Source organism: Primulina eburnea, chromosome 10 (genome assembly GCF_022965805.1).
Source record: "Primulina eburnea isolate SZY01 chromosome 10, ASM2296580v1, whole genome shotgun sequence".
Lineage (NCBI taxonomy): Eukaryota > Viridiplantae > Streptophyta > Magnoliopsida > Lamiales > Gesneriaceae > Primulina > Primulina eburnea.
In genome coordinates, this window is record NC_133110.1 from 5,159,304 (window position 1) to 5,184,252 (window position 24,949).

Here is a 24,949-nt window from a genome sequence, read left to right on the forward strand (position 1 = left end):
ATTTGATTTTTCTTCCCTCTCTCTTTTGTATGAGAGCCAGGGAACTTTTTGTTTTGGTTGGTTATGACTCCTTGCCAACTAACACCTCTCCCCGGCAGAAGACCTCACCTCCGCCACCCTCCCCTTTGACAGCGGCCATCTCATCAACCCCAACCTCCAGTCATCCATCTGGGCCCATCTCTTCACCGCCCTCCTCAAAATCCACCCCCTAACACCTCCATTCTCCTCACTTAACCCCTCTTCACACTCCCCTCCGTTCAACTCTCTGTCGACGAAATCATATTCGAAGAGTTCAATTTCAAGTCCCTTTTCGTGGCCGACTCGCCGTCGCTTGTGCGTTTGTACGAGGCATCTAGGAGGCCATAAGGTTGATTTCGACAGCGCAGTGTAGCTTGGTGGCGGACTGCAGGTTCAGTTTCAATCATGCAGGCGCCTGTGTTTCAGAATTTCACGTTGAATTATGGTGTGGAAAGGATGGATCTTGGGGGGAAGGCGTGACAAATTATCTGAAGGAGTTGGTGAGTTACAGGAGTGTGAATGTGATGGATGAGAGCTTTATAATGGATGATGTGATAAAGCTTTGCTTTGTTTCTCTTGATGTTCAAAGAGACCTCAAGATATCCAGGTGCGTATGCGCTCTTATCTTGATTTCATTTTCTTTTGCAGTGCTTGTTTTGGCTCTAGATCCATTGGTCTACCCCCAGTGAGTAGCTTTTTGAAACCTTTAACCCACTGAAATGCCATTACTGGAAAAATTCAAATGCTCAGTCCATACGATGTAGTTTTTTGAGTTTTAGGTGAATGATGTCTTCCGTGGTCAAAGGCTCAAAGCCACAGATATGTGATTTCTATATTGAAGATTGAAGATTTATTTTTAGATAATGTAACTAGATATAATTTTTAGAAATTGAACGATGGTTAAGCTATCTACCATGAGCTCGAGATTGAGGAAAAAGTGATTTCTACCATGGAATCAAAAAGGCATGAACTCACATATTACATATATAAAACTATATATGTGCAGAAACCTTACACATTTCGTTTAGTTGGTCTTGGTAGACTGTGTTGCCTATTGTTCGATCAACGTGTACATGTAGGTTATATGTTTCCCTACTATGGTCTTCGCACATGGAGTCAAATTATAGTGTAGTTAGGTCATCTCCTTCGAGCTTTTGGTAAGATCCATTATTTCTTGAAGTATGTAAAATATTTCGTGCAAATTTTACCAAACTATAGCTGGAAAAGTAAAAGTGTTGAGCTGTAGGCAAGAAGCATACTTGATCAATTCGTATAACATTGCAAGCGTTCTTCAAAATTTTGGCTGTGGCTGTGCAACTTTCAATATCTTCTTTATTATTTCTGTATTCTGGAACAATAATACTTTCTCTTTACACTCGAGTTTCGAGATATTTTTCATCTCGGGTATCTTATCGAAGAATGTTGTTATCCAATCTATCACAGGATCTCAAAAACACTTCCAGACTTCAATTGGAATCTCACCATGTTTACTAGATTTCCCTGGTTTTACCATCTTGAAAGCCTAATTTATTTGGAAAAATAAATATCTTACATTTATTTGCCTGGTTTAATGTCTCTATAAATTAAACCACTTTGCGGAAATTCAACTATTGAGTTTCGTTTTTTTGTTGATGTAAAATACAGAGCTCTTTTATATTTTATCTAGCAGTGGGATTATACTATGTTGGAAAATATAACGACAATATATAGGTCTTTCGTGATTAAGTGTGGCTAAAGATTTATCCAACAATGAAAGCCTTATCTTTTTCATAGGCGCCACTGCAAAATATGCCAATGGTATTAATGTTTATGTAATGTCATTGAAAATACTGATATACTAACCTTGTGATATCTCTTTGACGTTGCATATGCTGTGATTTTATTATGCATTTTTCATTTACAGCATCATCAAATGATATTTTATTCTCCAAGTTTGTACATTAGCTGATTCCTGCTTTTGTGTGTTGTGAACTCTTACTCTCTAGAGTTCCATTTTGGCATGTTTTCATGCGTGAAAATGAATGTACAGGAGACCTGGTAACGATAATATATTTAGGTGTACTTACGTGCTTCCTGATGGCGTCACTTATACGAAGGGTTTTGTGAAGGATCCTGATGAAGCAAAGAGGCACGTCTCCTTGGATGATGGATGTAACACCCCAAAGCTTAGGTGCGTATTTTAATATATTTAATATTAATACTAATCAAATGTTAGTGGACTTTAAATTAAAATACTAAAGAAATAGATTAGGCTCATCGATGAATTGAGAATTTCTTTCTAAAAGCATATATATTATTAAAACTGATGGAAAAAAAAGAAAAAAAAGAGACTCAACCCTCATAAAAATATAGCGTCGTCTTCCTTATGGCAGAGTAGGGTTTAGGGAAGAAATTTACTCATATCCTATTCTCACCAAATTTCTACTGTTTTAAGGTAAGTACAATTACTCTTTTGATTCGTTGTATTATTTTCGAAACTTGATGTGTATCTTGGCAAGTATTTTAGAGAGGATAACAAGTGAATTTGGGAATGTTAAGATTTGGTGATCATGAAATATAATTTATTAATGTTGGTTTGATGATCCTAAGAATTGAGATGCTACTTGTTAATTTCAGTAATCAATTTCATGAAATTTCAGAATGTTTTTGGGAGGAGTTCCGATGTAAACTAAGTATGATTTTTAAGTAGAAATGTTATTTAAATCATGGTTAAGACTTAGATAATGACATGCACAATTACCGATTCAATGAAGTTGTAAAATGAATATTTATAGTGCAAATTCAATTTCAGTATGTGGTCTTGTTTAGAATTCCACTAAATGTATCTAATGAAATTTCCCAGATTCAAGCTGTCATTTTCTTTCTTTTATAAATCGATTTATGGTGTTTTTAGGTAAAAGGTTTTGGGTCCAAGTTAGGAATTAAGTATTATCTTAAAACTTAATAATAGATTCTTAACATTATGAGATTTGGCTAGAATGCTTCGGTCATCTGGCTTTCCAGTATCTAGGATATCTTGTTGTAAGGATTTAAACAGTAAGATATAGTTGTGTGTGTACTTTATATATAAAACAATGGCTTAGGACTACTTTCTAATTTAGATAACTTTGGTTTATAGATTTTATATTTCTCAAGATTCCTGATTTTAGTATCCACATTTAAGCTAAAGATCTCAGGTGCGTACACTCCTACTCCGACATTATTTCGCAAAAGCTCCACAATAATGAATTTGGATGCATATTATTGTTATTGATGCTTTATTGTTCCTTAATTGTTGGAATTCTGTATTTGGTTATGTTCTGGTGATATTTTGGATGATATGTATGTCATGTGAGCCACCCCTTGGTTCGTGCGGGTCAAAGTGCTGCATGTGGGATACATGTGAGACACCTCTTGTTTCCCTATGGTCAAAGTGCTGCATGATAAGGTCCCATTGTGGATGTGGTTCTATTCTCTCTGTCATGTGAGCCACCTCTTGGTTCCTGCGGGTCAAAGTGCTGCATGTGGGGAAGTATGCGAGCCACCTCTTATTTCCCTATGATCAAAGTGCTGCATGATAGAAATTCTTATCTGGGTTTTGTCATTCTGTTATCTCATTCTGTCATCCTATTTACATGTGTATTTATTATTTATTTTTGTGAAAGCTTTTATCGTTATCCTTGAGATCGAATTAGTGGCTGGATACGGGAGTGTACTGAATAATTTTGATTTCAGGTAATAATCTAACTAAGGAGGATGAATATGTAGAATATATAGAAGAGATACTTGAGGATGATGATGACATGGAAGATTTTTCGTAGACTTTGGAGACTTGAATTCTTTCATTTGAGTTTTTTTAGGATTTGTGGATTTTTCCTTTCATATACTTTGGCTAGTTCTTTGGAAGACTAATTTATTTACTTATTGATATGATTGAGTTTTTTTAGGATTTGTGGATTTTTCCTTTCATATACTTTGGCTAGTTCTTTGGAAGACTAATTTATTTACTTATTGATATGATAGGGGGATTGACTCACTATTTTCTTTTAATAAATAAATTATGATTCTTTTTAAATTTTAGGCCTTATGTTTATTATATGGGTTATCGGTACTTTAAATAAGTCTTGACCTCTACAATTAGTGCGTGGATTTGGGTGTGCGAAATCCAGGCCTTACACAATGGAGCACCTTTTTCTCCTACAGGAGAGAAGGATTACAGAGTGTCTGGATGTTCCTGGAAAACGTCAGGGCAGGAGAAAGATCGACCTTTCCAAAAACGTATTCCTCCTCTTGTTCAAGTTCCTTACAATAATTTATTATATTTTATTCTCAAATTGTAGATAGACCTGTTGTAGGAATTTAGCCTGACCAATGTGCGGTTCCTAGTTCAAGAGATGATATTTCGACTAGCTGATTTGGGTATGTCTACTAGTCCATGCTCGAATTGGTTCTCAATGGTTTAAATCTATGCTTGATCAATATTAGTCACATCTTATTAGATTGTGTTCTATATTCAAATTTGTATCATAAACAGCTGCAATCTGATTTTTTTTTTTGGTCATGCGAATGCTACATAGGAATGAACCAGGCAGGACTTGCAGAGTGCATCGTCCGAGCTGTCAGTTCCTGCCATCCTCAGCTTCACCCTGTGTTATACGAAAGGCAGCATCAAAAAGTAATTGTCTGTTATTTTTGAAATTTTACATGGATTTTCTTCAGTTATTAACAATATTCTATGCAGTATTATTTTGACTGGTGGCAGCACATTATTTCCTCGATTTGCTCAAAGACCGTGAGCATCATCCTCTACATTTATTTTCTAAATTTTCTTTTTGATACAGCTCGAGCACTAACATTATTTAATTCGACCCCTTGTTCCTGATGAATACCAAGTGAAAATAATAACTCAAGAAGAGTAAACGCCTGTCTCTAGAGTGTACTTTTAGCAAATGATTTTGTTTCATTTCTTACTATGACTCGATTGTGTTGGTTTCACAGTCCAATTATAGGTGTTTGGCGTGGGGAATCTCTTTTAGCATCTAGTCCTGATTTTGAGGCGATGTGTGTGTGTCACCAAGTCCGAATATGAGGAGTTTGGATCTGCCAGATGTCACAAGAGATTTTTTTAACTAATTTGGAGATCGTCCAGGTAATGTTGTGCAAGAGTCTCCTTACAACCCGATTGTGAACAGCGTGCGACTGATTATATGCGTCCTTCGTGGACCATTGCATGGATCGTTTCCTCGTAAAAAAAGATGATTTTTAGAGCAACAGTGAAATGAAGTGCTATACAATTCTCTCTCGATTCCCCACATTCAGTGGTTTACGAGAAAGGAAAATCTACAGATGCTTCTCGCACTTCCAGTAATTTATCATATACGAGATTTCTTGGCGTGGCCAAAAGGTTTAAGCCATTGTTTAAGGTGTAAACTCAAGACTCGATATTTCCCCTTTTTTCTTCCCGGTTCAATATTTGTGAAAAAAATACACATTACAACTACTTGGATTCGAAAATTATGTGCAAAAATAACATCGCATGTATAACAATGGAACAATTACACCACAAACAACGCCTTGGTGATGCATGCATATCACTTTTCAGGCGGTGATTCAGTAATTCTTCTTCAGTGTTACGTTGCCTACACGCCTGAAAATTTTCAGATCTTTGGCCAGCCGACTATAATGAAATACATCCATCAATTCGTTGCAATCTGAACATTAGAAAATCCTGCAGGCATTTGTTGGAACTATGCTAAGTTCGAAAAATATCAACGCGTGGGAGGTTCCCGCCGAGGAGGGTCGGGAGTCGGGATCTGCAAAGATTATGGGACAAATAATGAAAAGCAAATAAACGAGGAACGACACACCTTCATATAAGCATATGCTATTAAAAATACTTGGTAGAACAGTGTAAGGCTGAGAGTCCATGCTGAGAAATTAGAGCTACTAACGCTGTTTAGTCAGTATAAGGCTGAGAGTCCATGCACAGATGTACTAGTTTCCTTTGGTACTGTCCATAATATTCACCAACTGCAATGACATCATCATTTACGGGGTTCAGCCCAGGTAAGTTTGACAGCTTATCTTTGATTGAAGACGCCTCTTCCTCAGAATCCAAGTTAGAGAGAAATTTGGCATGGATTTCACGGCAAACAAGTATGAACATTGCTGCTGTGTCAGGCAGCTGCGCTTCCCGAAGTGCAGCCAGTGCCTCTGGCAAGGCACCAGCTGCAACATACAAGATCAAAGCCCTACATTGAAACATGGTTGCGGTTGCATTAAAATGAAATAGTGACATCGTTCTAGAACGACTGATTTTTTAAGAATGATACCTCCAAAGGTTATGTTCAGCGTACAAAACTTGTTCGGCCCATCTTTGCAATACCCTGTGGATTGTTTCGCATACATACAAGCTACAGTCATTTAACCCTTGAAGAATAAACTCTTGAAAGATTTTACGAGCATTATATAAGGATTCTTTCCCTTTGACCAGCTATTTCTTACTTATTCTTCCGCTTTTTTAATGCTATCAAGTTTCGTTTTAGTAAATCAAATATCAGGTCCAAACAAATCAGCAGAGCATATGAACATATATCGTTAAGAATACAGTTGGAAAATTGTGGGCAATGTGTATTTGCATTCATTTCCAAGCCCCGTTTCAATTGTAAAACCAAGTGTAACAGTTTTGCTTACATTTCTTCTCAAAATTCATTTCACCCATTTTCAGACGTAACAACAGAATCATTATATTGAATATAGCATTACATCACTCACCAAAAATAGTCTACTGTTATATCATATTAGATTAGATTTATATTATATTCTCTTCCAATAATATCTTAAAATTTTACGACACTCTCCACACCATTAAATAGATACGTGAAATTACATTACCGGAGGGGCAGAAATCGTGAGAGTCCAACACAAAATAAAGAAGAGAAAAATAATATGGAAAATTTGGGCCAGGATGCAATAACAATGCCTTCTAGTTTGACAGGATATCACGTAACATTGTGGCACTCTGAACAAGGAGTTGACGCACATGAAAGTATTAAAAGGGTAATTAATCTTATATTGTTGAGCAAGAGCCAAGAAAACGATATGGACAGTTTGATGGTGGTAGCTTGGTGATCCAGTAGAGATGCAGAGGAGTGCAGTAATTAGTAGAAAACTGGGATCAAATGGGAAAAACCTGGTTTGGTTTACATCGTGGGTGGTTGAGCAATGTCAGTTACAACAATAAATGCATTTTATTATGTTTTTCAGTGGCTCTAAACCATCATAGGGCTTGGTACTAGAGAGTGAAACTGGGGCGTTTTGAGAGAACAAAAATTACCCCTAAAAAAATCTAGAGAGCAGAACCGAGGTTTAAACGAGTTTTCTTTTTAAATTCCACTGTGTTCCTACTAAAAATAGAAAGCCATCTGTGTAAATAAGCTTGCAACATTAAATGAACAAAATGGTATTCGTGCACAGTTCTAATAAAGTTGGAAGATAAACTTGATTCTGAACGTAAGATGGAACACACCTTGCATAATCAGATCCTTTTAAATGTGTAGCAGCTAGTGTTGCAGCATCAGTCCATCGTCCAGCATCCTGCAACTGAGAAGAGATGGAACTACACATAAGCAAACATAAGAATAGCATCCCTTTATTTCTTGATCTCTTTGACTAGTTTTTTCCGAACTTTTTGATATCAGTTACAAAGGTTTACTCTGGTGGAGCAGGGTGAGCTCATCGTGTAATTAAAAGGGGACACGGAGAGAGAGAGGCAAGAGAGCTGGGCATAATCCATAGCAAGAGGCCCAACAAGAGAGGACAAGAAGAATAAACAAAGCCAACATAAATAGCCCTGAGTTAGATCTTAGTAAGCTTTAACAATCAAATTTTGAGATGCACCTTGAGAGAACAACTGGAAGCAATGATAAAATTTATTTCATAAGTATTGAACATGCCGCCTTACTGGGTGTAACCAAGGTTCTAAAAGCGCAAAGTGCGTCGAAGCGTGAAGGTCGAGTTTCAAGCTTTTCAAGGTCAAGTTTCCAGCTTTTTCACGCAAGCGCAAAAAAAACATTTTCAAAATTTTAAAATAAGTTCTTTATCATTAGTGTGCCATATTTATATTCATGACTTTTTATTTCATACATATATATATATATATATATATAAACATTTCATTCCAAAAAATAAATGAAATATTGTGTTCTAAAAAGTGGTTGTTCAATCGATCCTAAGCGTATTGAAGCTTAAGCGAGAACAGTGATTGTACTGGATCCCCAAGGCACCACTTGCATTAGAAAAGAGTCATAACACGTGCTGTGTGTGTCATGGTGTACATTGGAATTATGCATAATAAAATCAAAATCATAGCCGGGTAAAAAGCTCGTCTTTAATATGTGTGTGTGTGTGCGCGCACATATCATACAGATAAAATGCTACCTGAGAGCAAGCTTCCTGGTATCTCCCTACAGCACAAAGCAGATGTGTGCCAGATAATGATCTATCAGACCTGACCATGTTGGCTGCAACTACCTAATCACAATTCACAAATATCAAATCAATAAATATTACGGGCGTCAACAAAGTAGTTCAGAAGAAATAAGTACATACCTTCACAGCCAGTTCAAGCAGAGAACTGGACACAGCAGAAGAAAGAGCAACAGCTCGTAAAGCATTTGCATAGAAATAAGAGCTCTCTGGAGGAGTTGAGAGCAATAAACTAACAGCAGCTTCCAAGTTACCAACTGAAACAAGTCTGACCATCAAGAAAATAAAATTTACTTGGATCCAATGATGTGGAACATACATTGAGGTTCTGTATAATTCATTAAGAATGTCCATTAACTTGAGTGGAAAACCATGAGCACACATTACACTTAAAGCAGGAGCGGTCAACACTAGACACATGGAGTGCCTCCGAGCTTCAAAGGTTTTCATTCACTACTTTTTATCTATATACCTATAAAAGTGTGGATGATGGGCAAAGTTTTTTGATTGTGATTTTACTACATTGCCCAAAAACTATGCATTGTTTGTATTAATTGCATGGGCATTGGTGGAAAAAATATATAAAATTTAGGGACAAATTTGGGATAATGGATTTGTAATGTATTGATTATGTATTTAATTGAGGTATTTATTTTTTTGAACTCATTAAACACATGAGGATCATAGTGTTTTTATTTTTTTAATAGAAAATTGTAAAATAAGAAATTTTGAAAATAATATTACATAAAAATTGAATCGATATTCGATAATAAAAAATATATTAGAAAAATAATATTTTCTTCATACATAATTCTTACAAAAAATATTAAAAAGAATATATATTTAACTATTATACTTATAAAAGTACAAAAAGAATAACAAAATTTTCCTTGTAAATTTTCTACTATTCTCATAAATTGTGTATTGTTAGATTAATTGCATGAAAATTACACAATCATTAAATACATAAGGATTAAAATAGTGTTTTTATTTTTTAATAAAAAATTGCAACATAAGAATCTTTGAAAATAATGTTACATAAAAATTATATTTATAATAAAAATACATTAGAGAAATAATATTTTCTTGATACATAATTCTTAGAAAAAATATTAAAACAATAGCTTTTTTAATTTTAAAAAATCATTAAAAATATTAAAAGAATATATATTTAACTATTATACTTATAAAAGTGTAAAAATAATAACAAAGTTTTTCATTGTAAATTTTCTACCATCCCCTTAAATTGTGTGTTGTTAGATTAATTGCATGGAAATTTTCTACATAATTTATGGGAAATCTATGCATTAAAAATGAATATATGTTTGATAATAAAAATATATTTTTTTTATCTATAAACCTACGTAAGTGTAGATAATTGACAATTTTTTCAATTGTCAAAAGATAAAAATGACATCCTCATCAATACAAATCCAAAAATTCAATCAAGATATATTTGTAAATTTCTAATTGTTGTAAGTGTAAAAAGAAAATATCAATTTTTTTTATTTATTCCACCTAATATATAATTAATTAGTAGCCTAATTATTCCACATCATATATAATTAATAGTCTAACAATTCCTAATGAATTATCACTACAATATACATTGATTGTAATAATTTATATCACTTCAAGAATAAAATGTAATTCCTAAATTAACTTTCTCAAATAATCCATCTTTATACTAAGTTTAAATATTTTATCCTTTTAATTTTCTTTCTACATGTTATTTTATTATTTTAATGCAATTTTGTAATTATATTTTAGTGTAGTTTCTAATTAAGTAATAAATTATAGTATCACATGAAGATATAAGAAAAAAATAATTATATATGCAATAGTACAATAACATGATAAGTATATAATAATATAATAATATGAAATTTAATATTAATATATTTTATTATTTTTTAACTAAGAATTGAAAGTAAAGAATTTAATAAATTATTTATTAGAATTTATATCAATAATTATGAATTTTAATATACTAATAATATCATAAAATACGAATCTGATAGAAAAATTAAAATAGTTAGCTATAATAAGAAGTTTAAATATTTTAGTCGCACTTATAAATATATATATTTATATATATATATATATATATAAGACAAAGTCTTTTAGTGGAATCTTTTTTACAGAGGAAGGAGTGACGTGTGAGTGTTTTACATCCATAAAATTCTCGTGTCTTTACTATTCACAAGTTTTTACATTTCAAACTAGGCAAAAACTTGTATGAAACGGTCTCACGGGTCGTATTTGTGAGACGGATCCCTTATTTGGATCATCAATGAAAAAGTATTACTTTTTATGCTAAGAATATTACTTTTTATTTGAATATGGGTAGGGTTGACCCGTCTCACGGATTAAGATCCGTGAGACGGTCTCACATGAGACTAACTCTTCAAACTATATCTTGTTGTTTAGATTGTCAACTGGTTGAAAATATCATTAGAAATATTGAACCGTCTTCCACACTTTTCACGTGGTTAATATTTATAACTGTTTGAGAAAATCTTTCAACCGTGTAAAAATGATTGAAAACAAATTTTAAAAGCAAATTTTGAGTATTATAAGTTATATTTTATTATCAATTATTATTATTTCATTAGTTTTGATAATATTTTGACGAGTTAGTCATAAATATTTTAAATTGAAAATTATTTGTCCTTAGTGTGCTTCACTTATATAAATTATGATTTATGGATTTATAAAATCCATAATCTGGTTGATTTTTAGGTTATTATACCTTATACGTGGTTCTTAGATATATATATTTTCAAAATTTGTTTCAGTTCAATTCATTCTATATATTATGCTAATTATAATTTATTATATAACATAAAATTAACGACTTGAATTTCAATTTGAGAAACAATTTTGAAAGTAAAGTATATAAGTTCTTAATTAATTTATTCGTGACTCTAATATGACAAAAGACTAAATCAATATAAATAAAAAAATGAATCAAATTATTTTTCAAAAAAATCAAATTTTAATTTTTATTAAATAATTAATATTTACGTGCATCGCACGTGCTTCTTGCTAGTATATATAAAAATTAAAAAGAAATATAAATTTGATGTCTTTTTAAATTTTGAATTGAATGAAAAGTTCAAAATGACTCTTCCTCACACATTATTTGAACGCGACACTTATCACAATCATCTTTAAGCTCTGCAACTGTAAAGAACATTGGGTATTAAACTACATTTCTCCTCTAAAAGTATTAGGTATACCAATCATGTTCCTCTTGTAACTACTAACCTGGAAATCGACTACCATTTTGTGATTCTAAGGCATCTAAACCTGGCTTCTGTCATGCAATAACATCTATTGCAGATAGATACGAGTATACGACTGTTCCGGGACATATCTATTAGCACCATCACTCCAGGGAGTTCAAGGAATATTTCATGTATCATAAAGAAAGTGAAGTAACAAATTCAACTTAACTATGCAGGAAGAATAGAGCTATTAAACATAATGATTAAAGGAAGATGCCTAATCTCAGTGACCTTCCATCCTATTATGCTTAGATCAAAATAAAGAGTCCAAATCAAATTGGGATATTTGGCGGAATAAGCAAACTTCATTTTATAAAAAATACTCTCTCCAAGTATATTTGAGTGTTTTCAAATTTGGATGTTTTCAAATACACATGAGAGAGTCATTGCTTTTTAAAAAAGTTTGACCAAGGTTATTTTCTAATTACCCCAATCAAATTCACATATCATGTTCAGTACTTTCTGACTAAAAGCAAATTGAATCTTAATACGTCACATTCTATTTATGAACAAAAAATGAAACTATCAGATTAATTACGAATATTCACAGTGATGAACAAATGTGCCAAATCCAATTAGCCAATAGCAACTTAACCAAAAAGCACTAAATCTTAAATATAACTGAATATATCAATAGAATAATGCACAACACGAACATGACTATGGTTTAACTGTTAACTATCAGAAAGGCAATTGCTATCTGGACCAAAGAATAAATGTAATTGAAAAACTGTAAACCTCCAAAGTTTTTTTTATAGGAAACGACTGTAAACCTCCAAAGTTGGTAATAGAATTCTTAAATACAGTCCATAGAGGCCATGGCTAATTTTTTTTATAAAAAAAAGCATGTGATATGGCGGCATTGCAAACAGCCCATTGACAGTTTCAATTGTCTCGTAACTGAAGGATAATTTTAGAGGAATAACTCACTCATGTACACGATTTTGAATTGCCTCTTCATCTTCTAATTTTTCATGCCAAGTAATCCGTTCGGTTGCACGCTCGCACAGTTCTTCTGGTTGAAAAGCCATAAGTCTAAGTTGGCCATTAATCTGGTCATGAGAAAAGTACCTAAGAAAATTCTCAAGTATAGCATATGATATATGCATTGACACAGCATGACTCTTATCATACAAACAAAAAGGCATCATAGCTAAGTTGATATCAACAACGATGAAAACTAACCAACAAATTTTTTTTCCCCGATCCAGGCCCTGATTTCCCTTTAGACGATATCCTGCTCAACATTGATGCCTCGTCTATCTCAGGAGTTTGAGCTGATGTTGGGACTTTTTGTGGAGACTTATTGGCCATTTTAAACATCAAGTGGTTGAGAGCATGTGGCAGTTGTAGCCAAAATAGTGATTCCATGGAGTCACCAAAGACAGCAGCAGCAAATGCCAATCTCAACGATGAGTCTTTTTGAACAACTTTAGAGTATAGTCTAACTTTATCGTCATCAAGCAGGCAGCCTTAATAGAAAACAAAGAGAGATAAATGTCATTAAATGCTTAAGATCCAAGAACTCTACTTGTTTGTAAACAAGAAAGAAACAGACCTTCTTTACGGTAAGGCTCTAATACTTTGAGAAGCATCTCTGGAACTACAGTGTCACCAACACGCGGTGAATCCATCATATAACCACGAAAATCTCCATCAGATGGGGTTCTTGGAGTATGTGAATCTACGATATTCATTGCTGAATTAAAGGCATCAAACCATGCAGGCTTTACACCCAACTGTATGATCATCCGCAACGCCTTTAATGAAGAAATATCTAAAATCAGCAATAGATGGAAGTTGGAAGGTTTTCTTAAGATCAATTTTAACTCTTAATGATCGCCGATGTTCATAGAATGTTGTCAGATGGGGTTCTTGGAGTATGTGAATCTACGATATTCATTGCTGTATTAAAGGCATCAAACCATGCAGGCTTTACACCCAACTGTATGATCATCCGCAACGCCTTTAATGAAGAAATATCTAAAATCAGCAATAGATGGAAGTTGGAAGGTTTTCTTAAGATCAATTTTAACTCTTAATGATCGCCGATGTTCATAGTATGTTGTCATGTTAAACTATCAAGCAATGGAAATTTTAGCGAACAATTTAGTAGGACCTAGAGGACATTACCACCAACATGAAACCTCCAAGTCATTAGACTATTGAATTATAACTAGTATATATTATCATGAATCATTGCTCGGTGACAAAATAACAAAATGCAATCCATCAAACTGCATAGGATTACAATCTCTCTCTATTGAACTACCAGGTCAAGAATCGGAAGATACCAGGGCATGTGGTGTGGGGAGCAATAAAGGAGAAAGTAAAGGTACGGGCCGAAATCTTTCCTTCATGGACCGAGATTGAGCACCAATACCCCCAAGTTTCACGTCACTTCTGCATGTGAAGGTATTTGCCATCACATATTAATTCCAAAGCCAAGTAAAACGTACATAAATTTATAATCACAATTTAAAAAATGAAACGGTGTTATGCCCAAACATACAGTAGATATGATACATAAACAGTTCGCTTTCAATATCCATCAATTATCCAAGTATAGGATAAAACAGAAGCCCCTTTAAGAAGGAACTGATTTTATTTACTAGTGACCACAGTTACATGTCCACGTTTGACCCATTTTCTCATAAAGACTGCTCTGATGATATCGCGGGTGGCTTGATCCAGAAACAAAATCCAGGGGAAGATTTAAACTAGACGATGCCAATGTGGAAATTTATAACGGTGATTCTTAATTTCTGTGACCCACGATATTCACTTTTGACGTGCTTTTTTCCATTCTTGGTTCACTTTTTTCATATTTCTATTTTACAGTTTGTAATCCTCTAAACCGACTGTGCACTAGTATTCTTACAAAGATCACAACAGTTCTGATGAAAATAGGACCAAATGATACCTATGTCTTATGACAAGTTGATAAGCAGACATACAAAATTTGGCCGATTGCAAAATTAAAATTACTGTCAGGGGAAGGAGTTAATGTGTTGTTCTGGCAGCTTAACATTCATTTTATGAGCATAAAAATGAGCATTTTAGTGTTCAAAATATAAAACATCAAAACTTGTGCCAAACTTGAAGGAACATACACAGTAACTTCAACAAGACGGAAACTACTATCAGCTCCAGCAATGCACAGCACCAACGGATCATTCTTATTTGTTCGCAATGGCATCCAATCAAGTTCAAGTACAAGTGTTCCGGGAAATTGGGGTTGCAAAAGAGAATTAGCCATTGGATCAGGTGAGTCCTATAAATCACAAACAAAATTAAAAATATCAAAATCAACGAGAGAGTAATTCAAGATCCACATGAGAAAAAGTGAATCGAAGCTTGACATTTGCATGGCCTTTTAAAGTACTTTGATTGATAGAACCAGTGAAGAAATGTTTTCCTAATTCAAAAATTTAAAACAGGTGATTCGGGAAAGTGGAAATTTTTTACAAGTGTATGGGTGACTGACAATACCATAAAATCATTTATGCCATGTCTGGCATCCATTTTCTACCCCCTCCATGCCCAAAAAATGAAAACAAATGTTACAGTTTCATTTTAATATTCTACCTCCATAATATATTTACTTCCTCCATCCATCTCAGGACTCAGAATTTAATCATATTTTTACTTTAATTTTACACAAACCTTCTAAAGTACTATACCTTTATTTTATTTCTTAATTCGACATATAATATATCTACAATATGATATCACGAACTAATATTGTGTGACATCTACTATAAATATATCCCATTCAAATAAAACCATAAGTAAATAGCATTCTTGTCCAATTATTTTCAGAAAATAATTTTTTGGCAAACAATGAAAGAAAAACCAAACATTGCCTCAGTCTTCCACACGCTATCATCAAGATAACTTCCAAAGAGATATGTGAAGACAGCATAACATGCGTGAATATTATCAATTAGTGTCTTGTAAACTTACAAGGTCAAAGACAGAAAATGTGTTGTCATAGAATAGAACAGCAATGCGCCCACGGCTCCGGTCTCCAGGAACAACCGGTGAGAACTTAATTCTCTTAATACCATCCCTGTGAGTGTTGAATGAGGATGATTGGCCAGTAGTCACATCCCACCAGCGTATGTTCCCTGACCTGTCCCCCATAACCTGAGATGGGGATGCAAAGCTTCTGATATGAAATCTTCCAATTAAGTAAAAAACATGTAAACTCAATATTGGTTAATTAAACTGAAATGGTACATACTACATGAGGCAAGCGATAGGCCATTGCCGTAATTAATCCATCCGAGGAAACAAAAGATGAAGATGGCCACTTAGGTCTGACATGATGAAAAATTGAAAAATGGTAACAGGAGTCAGAGAGCATTCATGGTGTTGAGAAAATGGTAATATAAAGAAAGAAATCCATGATATACCACACATCCGCAATACAATATGGTTACTTGGTTAACATAGAGGAGAAGTAAAATGCATATGAGATACTTCTGGATGATATTAATAAGAATGTCGAAAACTGGATAAAAAGTTTTCGGATACTCAAAGCATTTTTATACAAAAAGTTTCTTAAGCAAACAATAAAAGTCATATAAGATCAAATTTGTTTTAGTCGAGAGTACCATTTTAAATGGTCTCAAAATTTTAAGGTTTTGGCATGTATATATATAAATGTGATTAACAAAACACTATCCCATTTCAAATAAAAACTCTCATACTATCCAATTGTCAAGGAATAAGATCAATCACCAATGTGATACCAGTTATTTCAAATGGATTCTTACTAAAACCCAATTGAGTCCAATGTGCATAGATGATGTAATTGGTCTACTAAAAATCACATCTTTAAACAATTACAAACTGAGGAAGAAAATAAGCATGCCTGAAATCTCGGATTCTTCGTCCATGAACCTCAAAAACTCCAAGTGCACCATTGACCAAAGCAAATGCAAAGCTTTCCGAAAATTCATCTTGAGATCCATCAGCTCCTTCTGCAAAAGATGAACTATTGCATGTAAGTGTGATCGAATCTAGAACAAAGAAGGATCAGAGCCAAGGACTGATCAATATATAAAATTTCTCCAGCAAAAAGTGATAACTAGAACCTGATGAAGGGGCTTTAGTAGGAGAAGAGGTCCCAGACGGAGGCATACCAACACGGTCTCTGGATAAAAATGACGAGGTTCTTGAAGGTGTACTTTGAGTTGGCCTTGGAACTGTGGGAAGTGTCCATTCAAGAACAGTGAATGGTAGAGCTAACGACCGCAGCTGCATGATAAAACAACAAAAAAATCACTTTTACTGCAGATTTTCAGGTCAAAGAATCAATAGTTTACACAACCAACAACAATTTTTATTCGTTGTGTCAAAGTAAAAAAAATTCTGATTAAAAAAGTGGAAGCAAAGGACTTTCAAAACAGCTGCATATGGTGCAGAAGATCAGGGGATAGAATTCAAAGATGGAGCTATCTCAAACATTCTATAAAAAAAAGCTCCATGGCTCATTAAGAACCACTACATACAGCCACATATGGAGGAAAAGTCTTTAAATGGACACAGCGAAAAATTGATTAGCAGTTTTATTATTTACCAGAAAACATCTGAACCTTAAACTGTTGAAGAATGAATTGGTTGTCAAAACATCCAGACACACTTAGTCAAGCAAAAGAAAGAACGTCTGGCTAAAATCAAGAATGACAGAAAAATAACCAGAATTGGCAAAACTTCCCATTATTGGAGTCTTTGTCATTGCCCAAACCTCTACAGGAGCATCTCGAAACAAGATCAAAAGATATCTGAAAGAAATTGCAGCCATACCACGGAAGAACAAATTGCATAAGATAGCATGACAAGGAAAGGAAGCAAGCATCAAACAAATGCATGCAAGCAAATCACTTACACTTTGAAATGATAAAGAAGCATTAGGGTTGAGTTTGGTATTGGAAGAAGAGGGTACTGCTATGGCTTTAAATCCCAAGGACAATATTCAGCAAACCTCATGTTTTTCGGAATTTGTATGCATAAAAATGTTGGGAAAATATTTAATGACTGATATGTGATGTAAATATTGGTTATTATCACGTCCCTTTTCTGAAGACAGTCTTCTTGTGCTAGAGAAGTAATATAATTCATTCTCATCGAAAAGAAAAGTCTTGCTTTCAGAGTATTCTAACAATGTCGTAAACTTATCGAAAAGAAAATTTCAAAACATTCATCCAACTCTTCCTAATATAAAATTAAAAAATATCTTTTTCAACTGACTCAATATGTTATTGATGATAAAATCTTAGGTCACATCTGTAACGGGCACAAAAGCCTGAACTAGGGCACATAACTATCCAAACCAGCAGCTCAACGAGGATATCAACCAGATTAAGTCAAGGGATAACGATGACCAAAATTAAGAATGTCAGCCAACTTTAATCAAGGAATAAAGATTTCAACCAGCTCTAAAACCATAGGTTTCTAGTTTCCTAATTTATTGTGCTTTCTTATTTTTCTTGCATGATTAGTCTATGTTTTCCTGATTGAATTAGTATCCTATTTGTATTTAAGAGAGAAAATAAGTGGAATAAAATATCAGAGTGAATATTCCAAATTCTTGAGCTACAAGATCGGAAGGTTCTCTTGAGAATACGAGTCTCTAAACTTATTTCATCAAAAATAGGTAGAAAAGGCAGAAAAAGCCACCAACAAATCAACGTTCTAAATGACCAACCGCTCAATCACCCTACAAATAGATCCTTTACCAATGCCATAACATCCCTCGTGTCTGTAGACTCGAGAAAATGGAGTGACTGAGACCAAAAAATTAACATATCATATTATTCACTGGTACTATTACGCTAACTACCGCAATCCCAGAAAACTTACAGGAGTGGGGGCCCAATCTTATTGTTTCACATCCTCTTAAATCGTCCTCCTCAAAAACTTCAATTCCTGACCCTTGTAATGTTTAACTGATGGATTTCCAATTACAAAAATTCTTAATTCCTTGGGATGTATAACTCATGTTCTGATGAGTAAAACAAACTTTACAAACCTAGTGTAATATCACCCTTGCGAGCCTGGGATACTAGCAAGGATATGTAGATCATGCAACTTTCATCAAGATAGGAGGATGAGAGGTGTTCCATCTTAACAGTTTATGCGGATTGTCTAATCACTGAAGATGATACACGTTAAATCCAAGAGTTTAAGTAGCAGTTGGAGACAGGATTCTAAGCATAAATTTTGGAGAATTGTCAGTGGTACTTTGGAAGAGAGATTTAAAAAATGTGCGTCGAATTTTCATTTCTCAAGGGATATATATACTCAATTTACACAAGGAAAAGGGGAAATTAAGGCGCAAACCTGATTGTGACCCTACTGAAGAAAGGTGGTAGTAGATTATCCTCCAGTTGACAAATGAAAATACAAGTGTTAGCTAGAAAATTATCTCTTTGCAGACTGTTGATAGGCCTTGGAGTTGAAGATAATAAAAAAACTGCCAGGTATCGTACAAAACAGTTGGTGAATTTAGTCATGTGGGAATGGTGGAAGCAGAATTTAAAGGGAATGGAGGAAGCAGAATTTAAAGCTATTGTACAGGGTATATGTATATGTGAAATGCTTTGGCTAGAAAGGCTCATGGGAGATCTGTAAATGCCCATCTCTGCAGATCAGAACTTCACGAACGTAGCAATTAGCGAGGCCACTACAGTAATGTGAGTCGTCTAACTCAATGTGATCAATAAAGCAAGTAAGAATCAACCAACCTCCTGACTAAGCTTTCCATCTTCCCCAACCCAATCACAACCAATGTCCAATATCACCGACACCAAAGAGAAATGGATAAAAAATGACTGGATAAAGATAGAAATTGAAAGGGAAAACAGAGAAAGAGCAGAAACCGATGGTCACAACATGAGTAGAAAAATTGGGTTATTGTTTTCCAGTTCTAACTATCCGTGTTTTTTACTTATTAAATAGCTAATCAAGCATGTGTAAATACTGTTTTTGACAGCTTCTTTTAAATTGTGAAGTAGCAAAGTCATGACTAAGTAATCAACTGGAAGCCTTCGTATAAGTTTATTTAAGTTGTTTTATTTTGACAGGCAATAAGATCTTTGTGGGTTCACCAAAACAAATCAAACTCTGAAATTCACATAAATGAAACACGGGTCTTCAACTCCCTTGCTTTTTCGAATGTACAACAAATGCAGAATTGATTTTTAGGGCTAGAGATAGATTTATCATGCGACAAAAAGACAGAGCACTTATCAGTTAAAGTAGAAAGGTAAACAAAAGAGCAAATAAGTACATTATAAAAATCAGCGAACCTTCCAGAAGATGAAGCCCTCAATGCTCTAATTGGAGCTCTCTCTGGCTTTTGCATAGTTCGAAATGTTCGATTAAGGCCACTTCTTAGGCAGGTAACAACTAGTCTATTAACATAACCTCCTGTTTTTTCGGTTACCTAACTCCACAAACCGTGTTAGAGTGAAAACTGCAGTATAATGATAATATTTGAATGCATGACAAAGATTGAGGCATACAACCATAAAATAACTTGGGCAGTTCCGACCTGTGAATAAGAGAATGACACCAATCTTGAATTTCCCAGCCAGCGTAATCCCCTGACCATATTACTATGAATGGAAAAACTTGCAGCAACAGCATTTGCAGAGATATCAATCACATCAACTGTGCCACTTTGAGTTCCTAAAGCAACTAGCGGAACAGCTACAGCAGGAGAATTTCCCCCACCTTCATGCATCGGATGGATGATTAGTTGAAACAAAAAAAAAGTTTGCTAATATCTTGATAAACTCACTTTATATTTTGAGGATCTGAAGACTTTCCACCAGGGTCGAAGCGAAGAAAAGATTATAAGGATCACATAAAAGAATGAGATAACTCACGTGCCAAAGTAGCTGTAAGCGAAGGAGATGGTACGGCCAGCATAGTCACTGTTGACGAGAGAAGATGCAGTTGCCCAACTAGGTTAATCTGCATTAATATTATAGCAAAGACAAAGGTAAGGGCTTGTTGTTTCTAGTGAATTGCAGGATATTACATACCGGTTCCCACCCAAATCCAAAATAAACATATAATATTGTTTCCTGCAATCACAGGAAACCTAAAAGAATTTGAAAACCTCAACAAAAAACAGCAAAGCTAAATCAAGTACCTACAAAATAGTAAAATTTTCAAGGGGCTAAGCCAATATTATCCAGCAATTCCTCGAGCATTTGTTTCGACCCAGTTCATCGTAAAGCATAATGAAGTAAATAGTTAGGAACATTGAGGGTGACACCATGAGATAGAATCAAAGCCCTTATTTGTTTTGTTTTCAAATTGAAATTTTTCTTCTATTTTGAAAAGATGGTTCAACTCATTTCTTCGTTTTCTCTTCACAATCAAATGGTTTCATCTCTCTTTCGAAGGTTTTTATTAAAAAGATTTTCAACACCCAAATCCCTTCATTTTTCCACATAATTGATTATATTCGCACATCAATCATCAACTCAAACAAAATATATTTTCATCCACCTATCACCAACAACAAAAAAATAAAAAAACGAAATATCATCTCGAAATCACTTTCAAGATTTTGCAAAACTTTGATAAATGTTTTACATGTAAACAAGAAAGTCAGAGATGAAGGCCTGGAAACTCATCAAATTGACTATACCAGTAGAAACCATGCACCAATCATAACATCTAGAAGCTACCATGCCTTTAACATTTGAAAATTGTTCAGTGACTCGTACGGAATCCACTAAATGATCTGATTGTGGAAATTAAAGCCTTCTTGTTATTGCTAGGTAGATAACCTCGATTTACTGACAACTAGCAAATTTGGAAAATAAAAAGATGACTTTTAAGTTCTTATTCCTTTGATCCTTTCACTTGGTTTCTTCTCATGCTGCCAGTGGATCTTCAAAAGATTATATTAAATACCATCAAATCTAGCACAGCAAAGATTGACATGAAAGAGATTAAATCTAAACAAAAAAATACTAGCTTAGCGCATTAACATATTCTAGACAGCCTACCTTATATAAAACTTCATCTGCGGCAATGGTACGTCTAGATTGGCAGTTCTTTCTTCTATATGTATCATCTTGCTGGTTAACCGAGCTAATTGCACATTCATTAGCCGAAAAAACTAACTGGGATTCAATTTCTGGAACTGGAACTTTACTGGCTTTTACAATTTCACTAACAATCTCTATATCCTTCGGAACAGCGCTGGATTCTTCAGCAGTCATGCACCATTTCCACAGTTTCCCATCATCCGAAATTGATATTAAATGAGTTTTAGAAATGATAGAAGATTCATCAACAAAATCAAATGGACTATCAAAATCTATATCAAGTGAAGTCGCATCCGAACAAAGCTTGCCAATATCTTGGAGTGTTGAATCTAACTGGGAGATGGTAACAGCCAGAAGTGATGGAGAAGGAACAGATGTACCGATTGAGGGAATCAATTCGTCCATTGAACACATAATGTGCACCTGCTCGCCTCTGTGGTAATAAACAAATAAATATGCATAATTACATTTCAAATCTAGATAACAGAGATTTTTCTAATTATGCACATGATGATGGCGTACGAAAACGAATTATCAATCAGACAATTTATTTTGCTTTATGGCATTCTGCTGTACAAAACTCTATTAGTAAAAGCAGAAATAGCAAGCCAGTAATAGAACTTAAATCTACTAAAATTCAGTTTTTCATCCTTTCAAATAGATACATACGCATCACTGCATTACCAACATTTATAAGATCAGAATAATGAAAAAATCACATATGTTTAAGCATAAAACTTTGAACATCGTCAAAATATATTATGTCTCAATGCTTATGGATTAATGCGTACACGGAAACATAAAGTTAGAAATACCCGGAACTGCAAAGATGCAGAAAGGGGTTTTACTTCGTTAACTAGATGCAGTAACCATTATCATTTCCTTTCATTGTTTCACAAATTCTAGAACCCGTTTCTTTCCACAATCCTACCAGGATAAACCTTGAAACTCTCATTAAACTTCAGCTCCATTATTCGAAGATTGAAAATACCTTTCAGCTCAAATTCATTCTCATGTCACATAGCAACTATAAGAATGATGGAGAATAAACATTGAGTCCCGACATCTTTGCTCAATCAATTGTTGTCACACAAACAAATTCAGCATTTAACTCGACCTTACAATAACTTTATTGGAAATTAAGAGCCGGTCATAGTGCCTTTTTTAGCACTATGTATGATTCAAATTAAACATCACCATAGCCATGTGACTTTTAACAACCTATTGTGCTGAGTACTCACTCTTTGCATCGCCAAGTAGTGAGCTTCCCATCCATATGAACACAGTAAAATATATCCATACTCGCATCTGGCAACACATCTAAAACCTTTCCGCATCCCCTTGGCAGGCCCGTTGCAAACAACACAGATTCATACTGCAAGTCAAACACCACGAGCTCCCTAGGAAAGCCTACTAATATCACATGCTTCCAGTGTGGCGAGAACGCAAATTTCACCAGATAATTTGGGAAAGTTGCCGAAGCTGGCGCTCCACCATTGCTAGGAGAATCCCTCTCCAGTCTCTGCAATTCCGAGGCCTCAGTACGAATCTGAAGCTCCTTCATCACAACGTCGGTCTCTGAGTCACCAAGCAATTTCACCGAGAGCAAGAAGCCCTTGAGGCCCAGAACACAGAAATGACGTGAATCAAAGGGGTCGCGGCGGAGACAGGAGAAGTACTCTGGTGAAGCGTCATACTTAAAGAAGCATCTCCCCGTAGCGGTATTGTAAAGAGAGAGCAATGAAGGGCCGGAAATGGCGGCGAGACCCCAGGAGTCTGAACGGGTCTGAACCCAACAGAGATCCTGAATGCCCAATTTAGACGAATTAGAAGTATTGCTGTCCAAGAACAGTATCGGGGATTTCGATCGGAAATCTAGGATCGAAATGCGTCCATGGCGATCACCCACGGCGAGAAGAAGGTGAGGGGATGAGTTCTCGAGGAGGAGATGAGGGAGTGAGAGCGGAGACCATCGGACAGCAGTTATGAAAGGTGAGACAGCAGAGGGAGAGGGCGGGGGCATGGGCATGGTGGAGACGAGCTGCATGGAATGGGTTTCGAGAACGGTGACGGAGCTGCCGGAGGCGTAGGCGAGTAAGCCGGCTGAAGATAGATCAGCTGATCCGCCGTTGTTCTTGGACGGCGGTCCGGGCAGCATGCAGTCCCATGAAGAGGAGGAGGTTGCGGGGGAGGCGGAGGAGGACAAGAGTTGATCGCTCTGCGACCGAGGTATCGACATTGTTATTGGTCGTGCACTCAAAATTGGGAGATCTGAATCACCGTCGTCTCTATATATATAATAGGCCTCCGCCTAAATGTTGCCATACATGGGCAGCCCACTTCCCAATGTTTATATTATTGATATTTAATTATTGGAAAAACTATTATCTCAACTATGAACACATAAATATATATAATAAATATATGATATATCAAAAATATATTTTTAAAAAAAATTATGAGAAAGTCTCATGCTACACGGATTAATCATATCATATTTACGATAAAAAAATCATACATTTGACATAAAAGTTAATATTTTTCTACGAGTAATTCAAATAAAATATTTGTATCGCAAAATATATATATTTGGTTTTCTACTAACTTAAAATAAGCTTTGGGCTAGCTCATTTTATGTTGGTTTTCTACATTTTTCATCTTATCCGAAAGAAGATAGTAGCTACAATAATGCAATTGTCACATAAGTTAGATACTTAGTGAGTTACTTTCGAGAAGTTATTTTGTTCCACGTACGTAGATCAACAAATATGATTACACATAATATTGCTCATTTTGTTTTTCCTTCCCACTCTCGTATCATATAGGAACACGAGAATTTTCTTTTTGGTTGAAAGATCTTGTAACAAAATATTGTACTTTGATCAATAAAATTATAAGTTTTTCCTGTAGAAATAAATAAATGATCATAAACTTTATATATGAATTTGTTTATTGACAAAACATAAATCAAATTATTTGGAGAAAAGATTAAAATTAAACTTCACCAAAGATTGCCAACCCTCGTGTCCTTAAATATACTCTAGCATTATAAACTATATATATAGACTATTTTATCATTTAATTTTTGAGAATTCC

At 34.7% G+C, this 24,949-nt stretch overlaps 1 protein-coding gene and 1 pseudogene across 1 annotated transcript; one reads left to right on the forward strand and one right to left on the reverse strand.

The window, feature by feature from the left end:
• The first annotated feature begins 70 nt into the window (after nt 1–70).
• LOC140803722 (actin-related protein 6-like) lies at nt 71–4,417 on the forward strand (annotated as a pseudogene).
• A 478-nt stretch (nt 4,418–4,895) lies between these two features.
• LOC140842721 (uncharacterized) lies at nt 4,896–24,138 on the reverse strand. The gene is made up of 21 exons (XM_073210821.1): nt 23,095–24,138; nt 21,812–22,286; nt 20,675–20,762; nt 20,338–20,519; nt 20,093–20,229; nt 17,500–17,566; nt 16,877–17,039; nt 16,654–16,801; nt 16,021–16,096; nt 15,741–15,923; nt 14,888–15,048; nt 14,069–14,177; nt 13,333–13,534; nt 12,960–13,246; nt 12,705–12,826; nt 8,608–8,752; nt 8,437–8,529; nt 7,526–7,599; nt 6,330–6,383; nt 5,949–6,248; nt 4,896–5,810 (listed from the first exon to the last, which is right to left on the reverse strand). Exons 1-20 carry the CDS (start codon nt 24,090–24,092, stop codon nt 5,954–5,956), a joined length of 4,059 nt encoding a protein of 1,352 aa, XP_073066922.1. The 5' UTR covers nt 24,093–24,138; the 3' UTR covers nt 4,896–5,810; nt 5,949–5,953.
• Nucleotides 24,139–24,949: the final 811 nt, after the last annotated feature.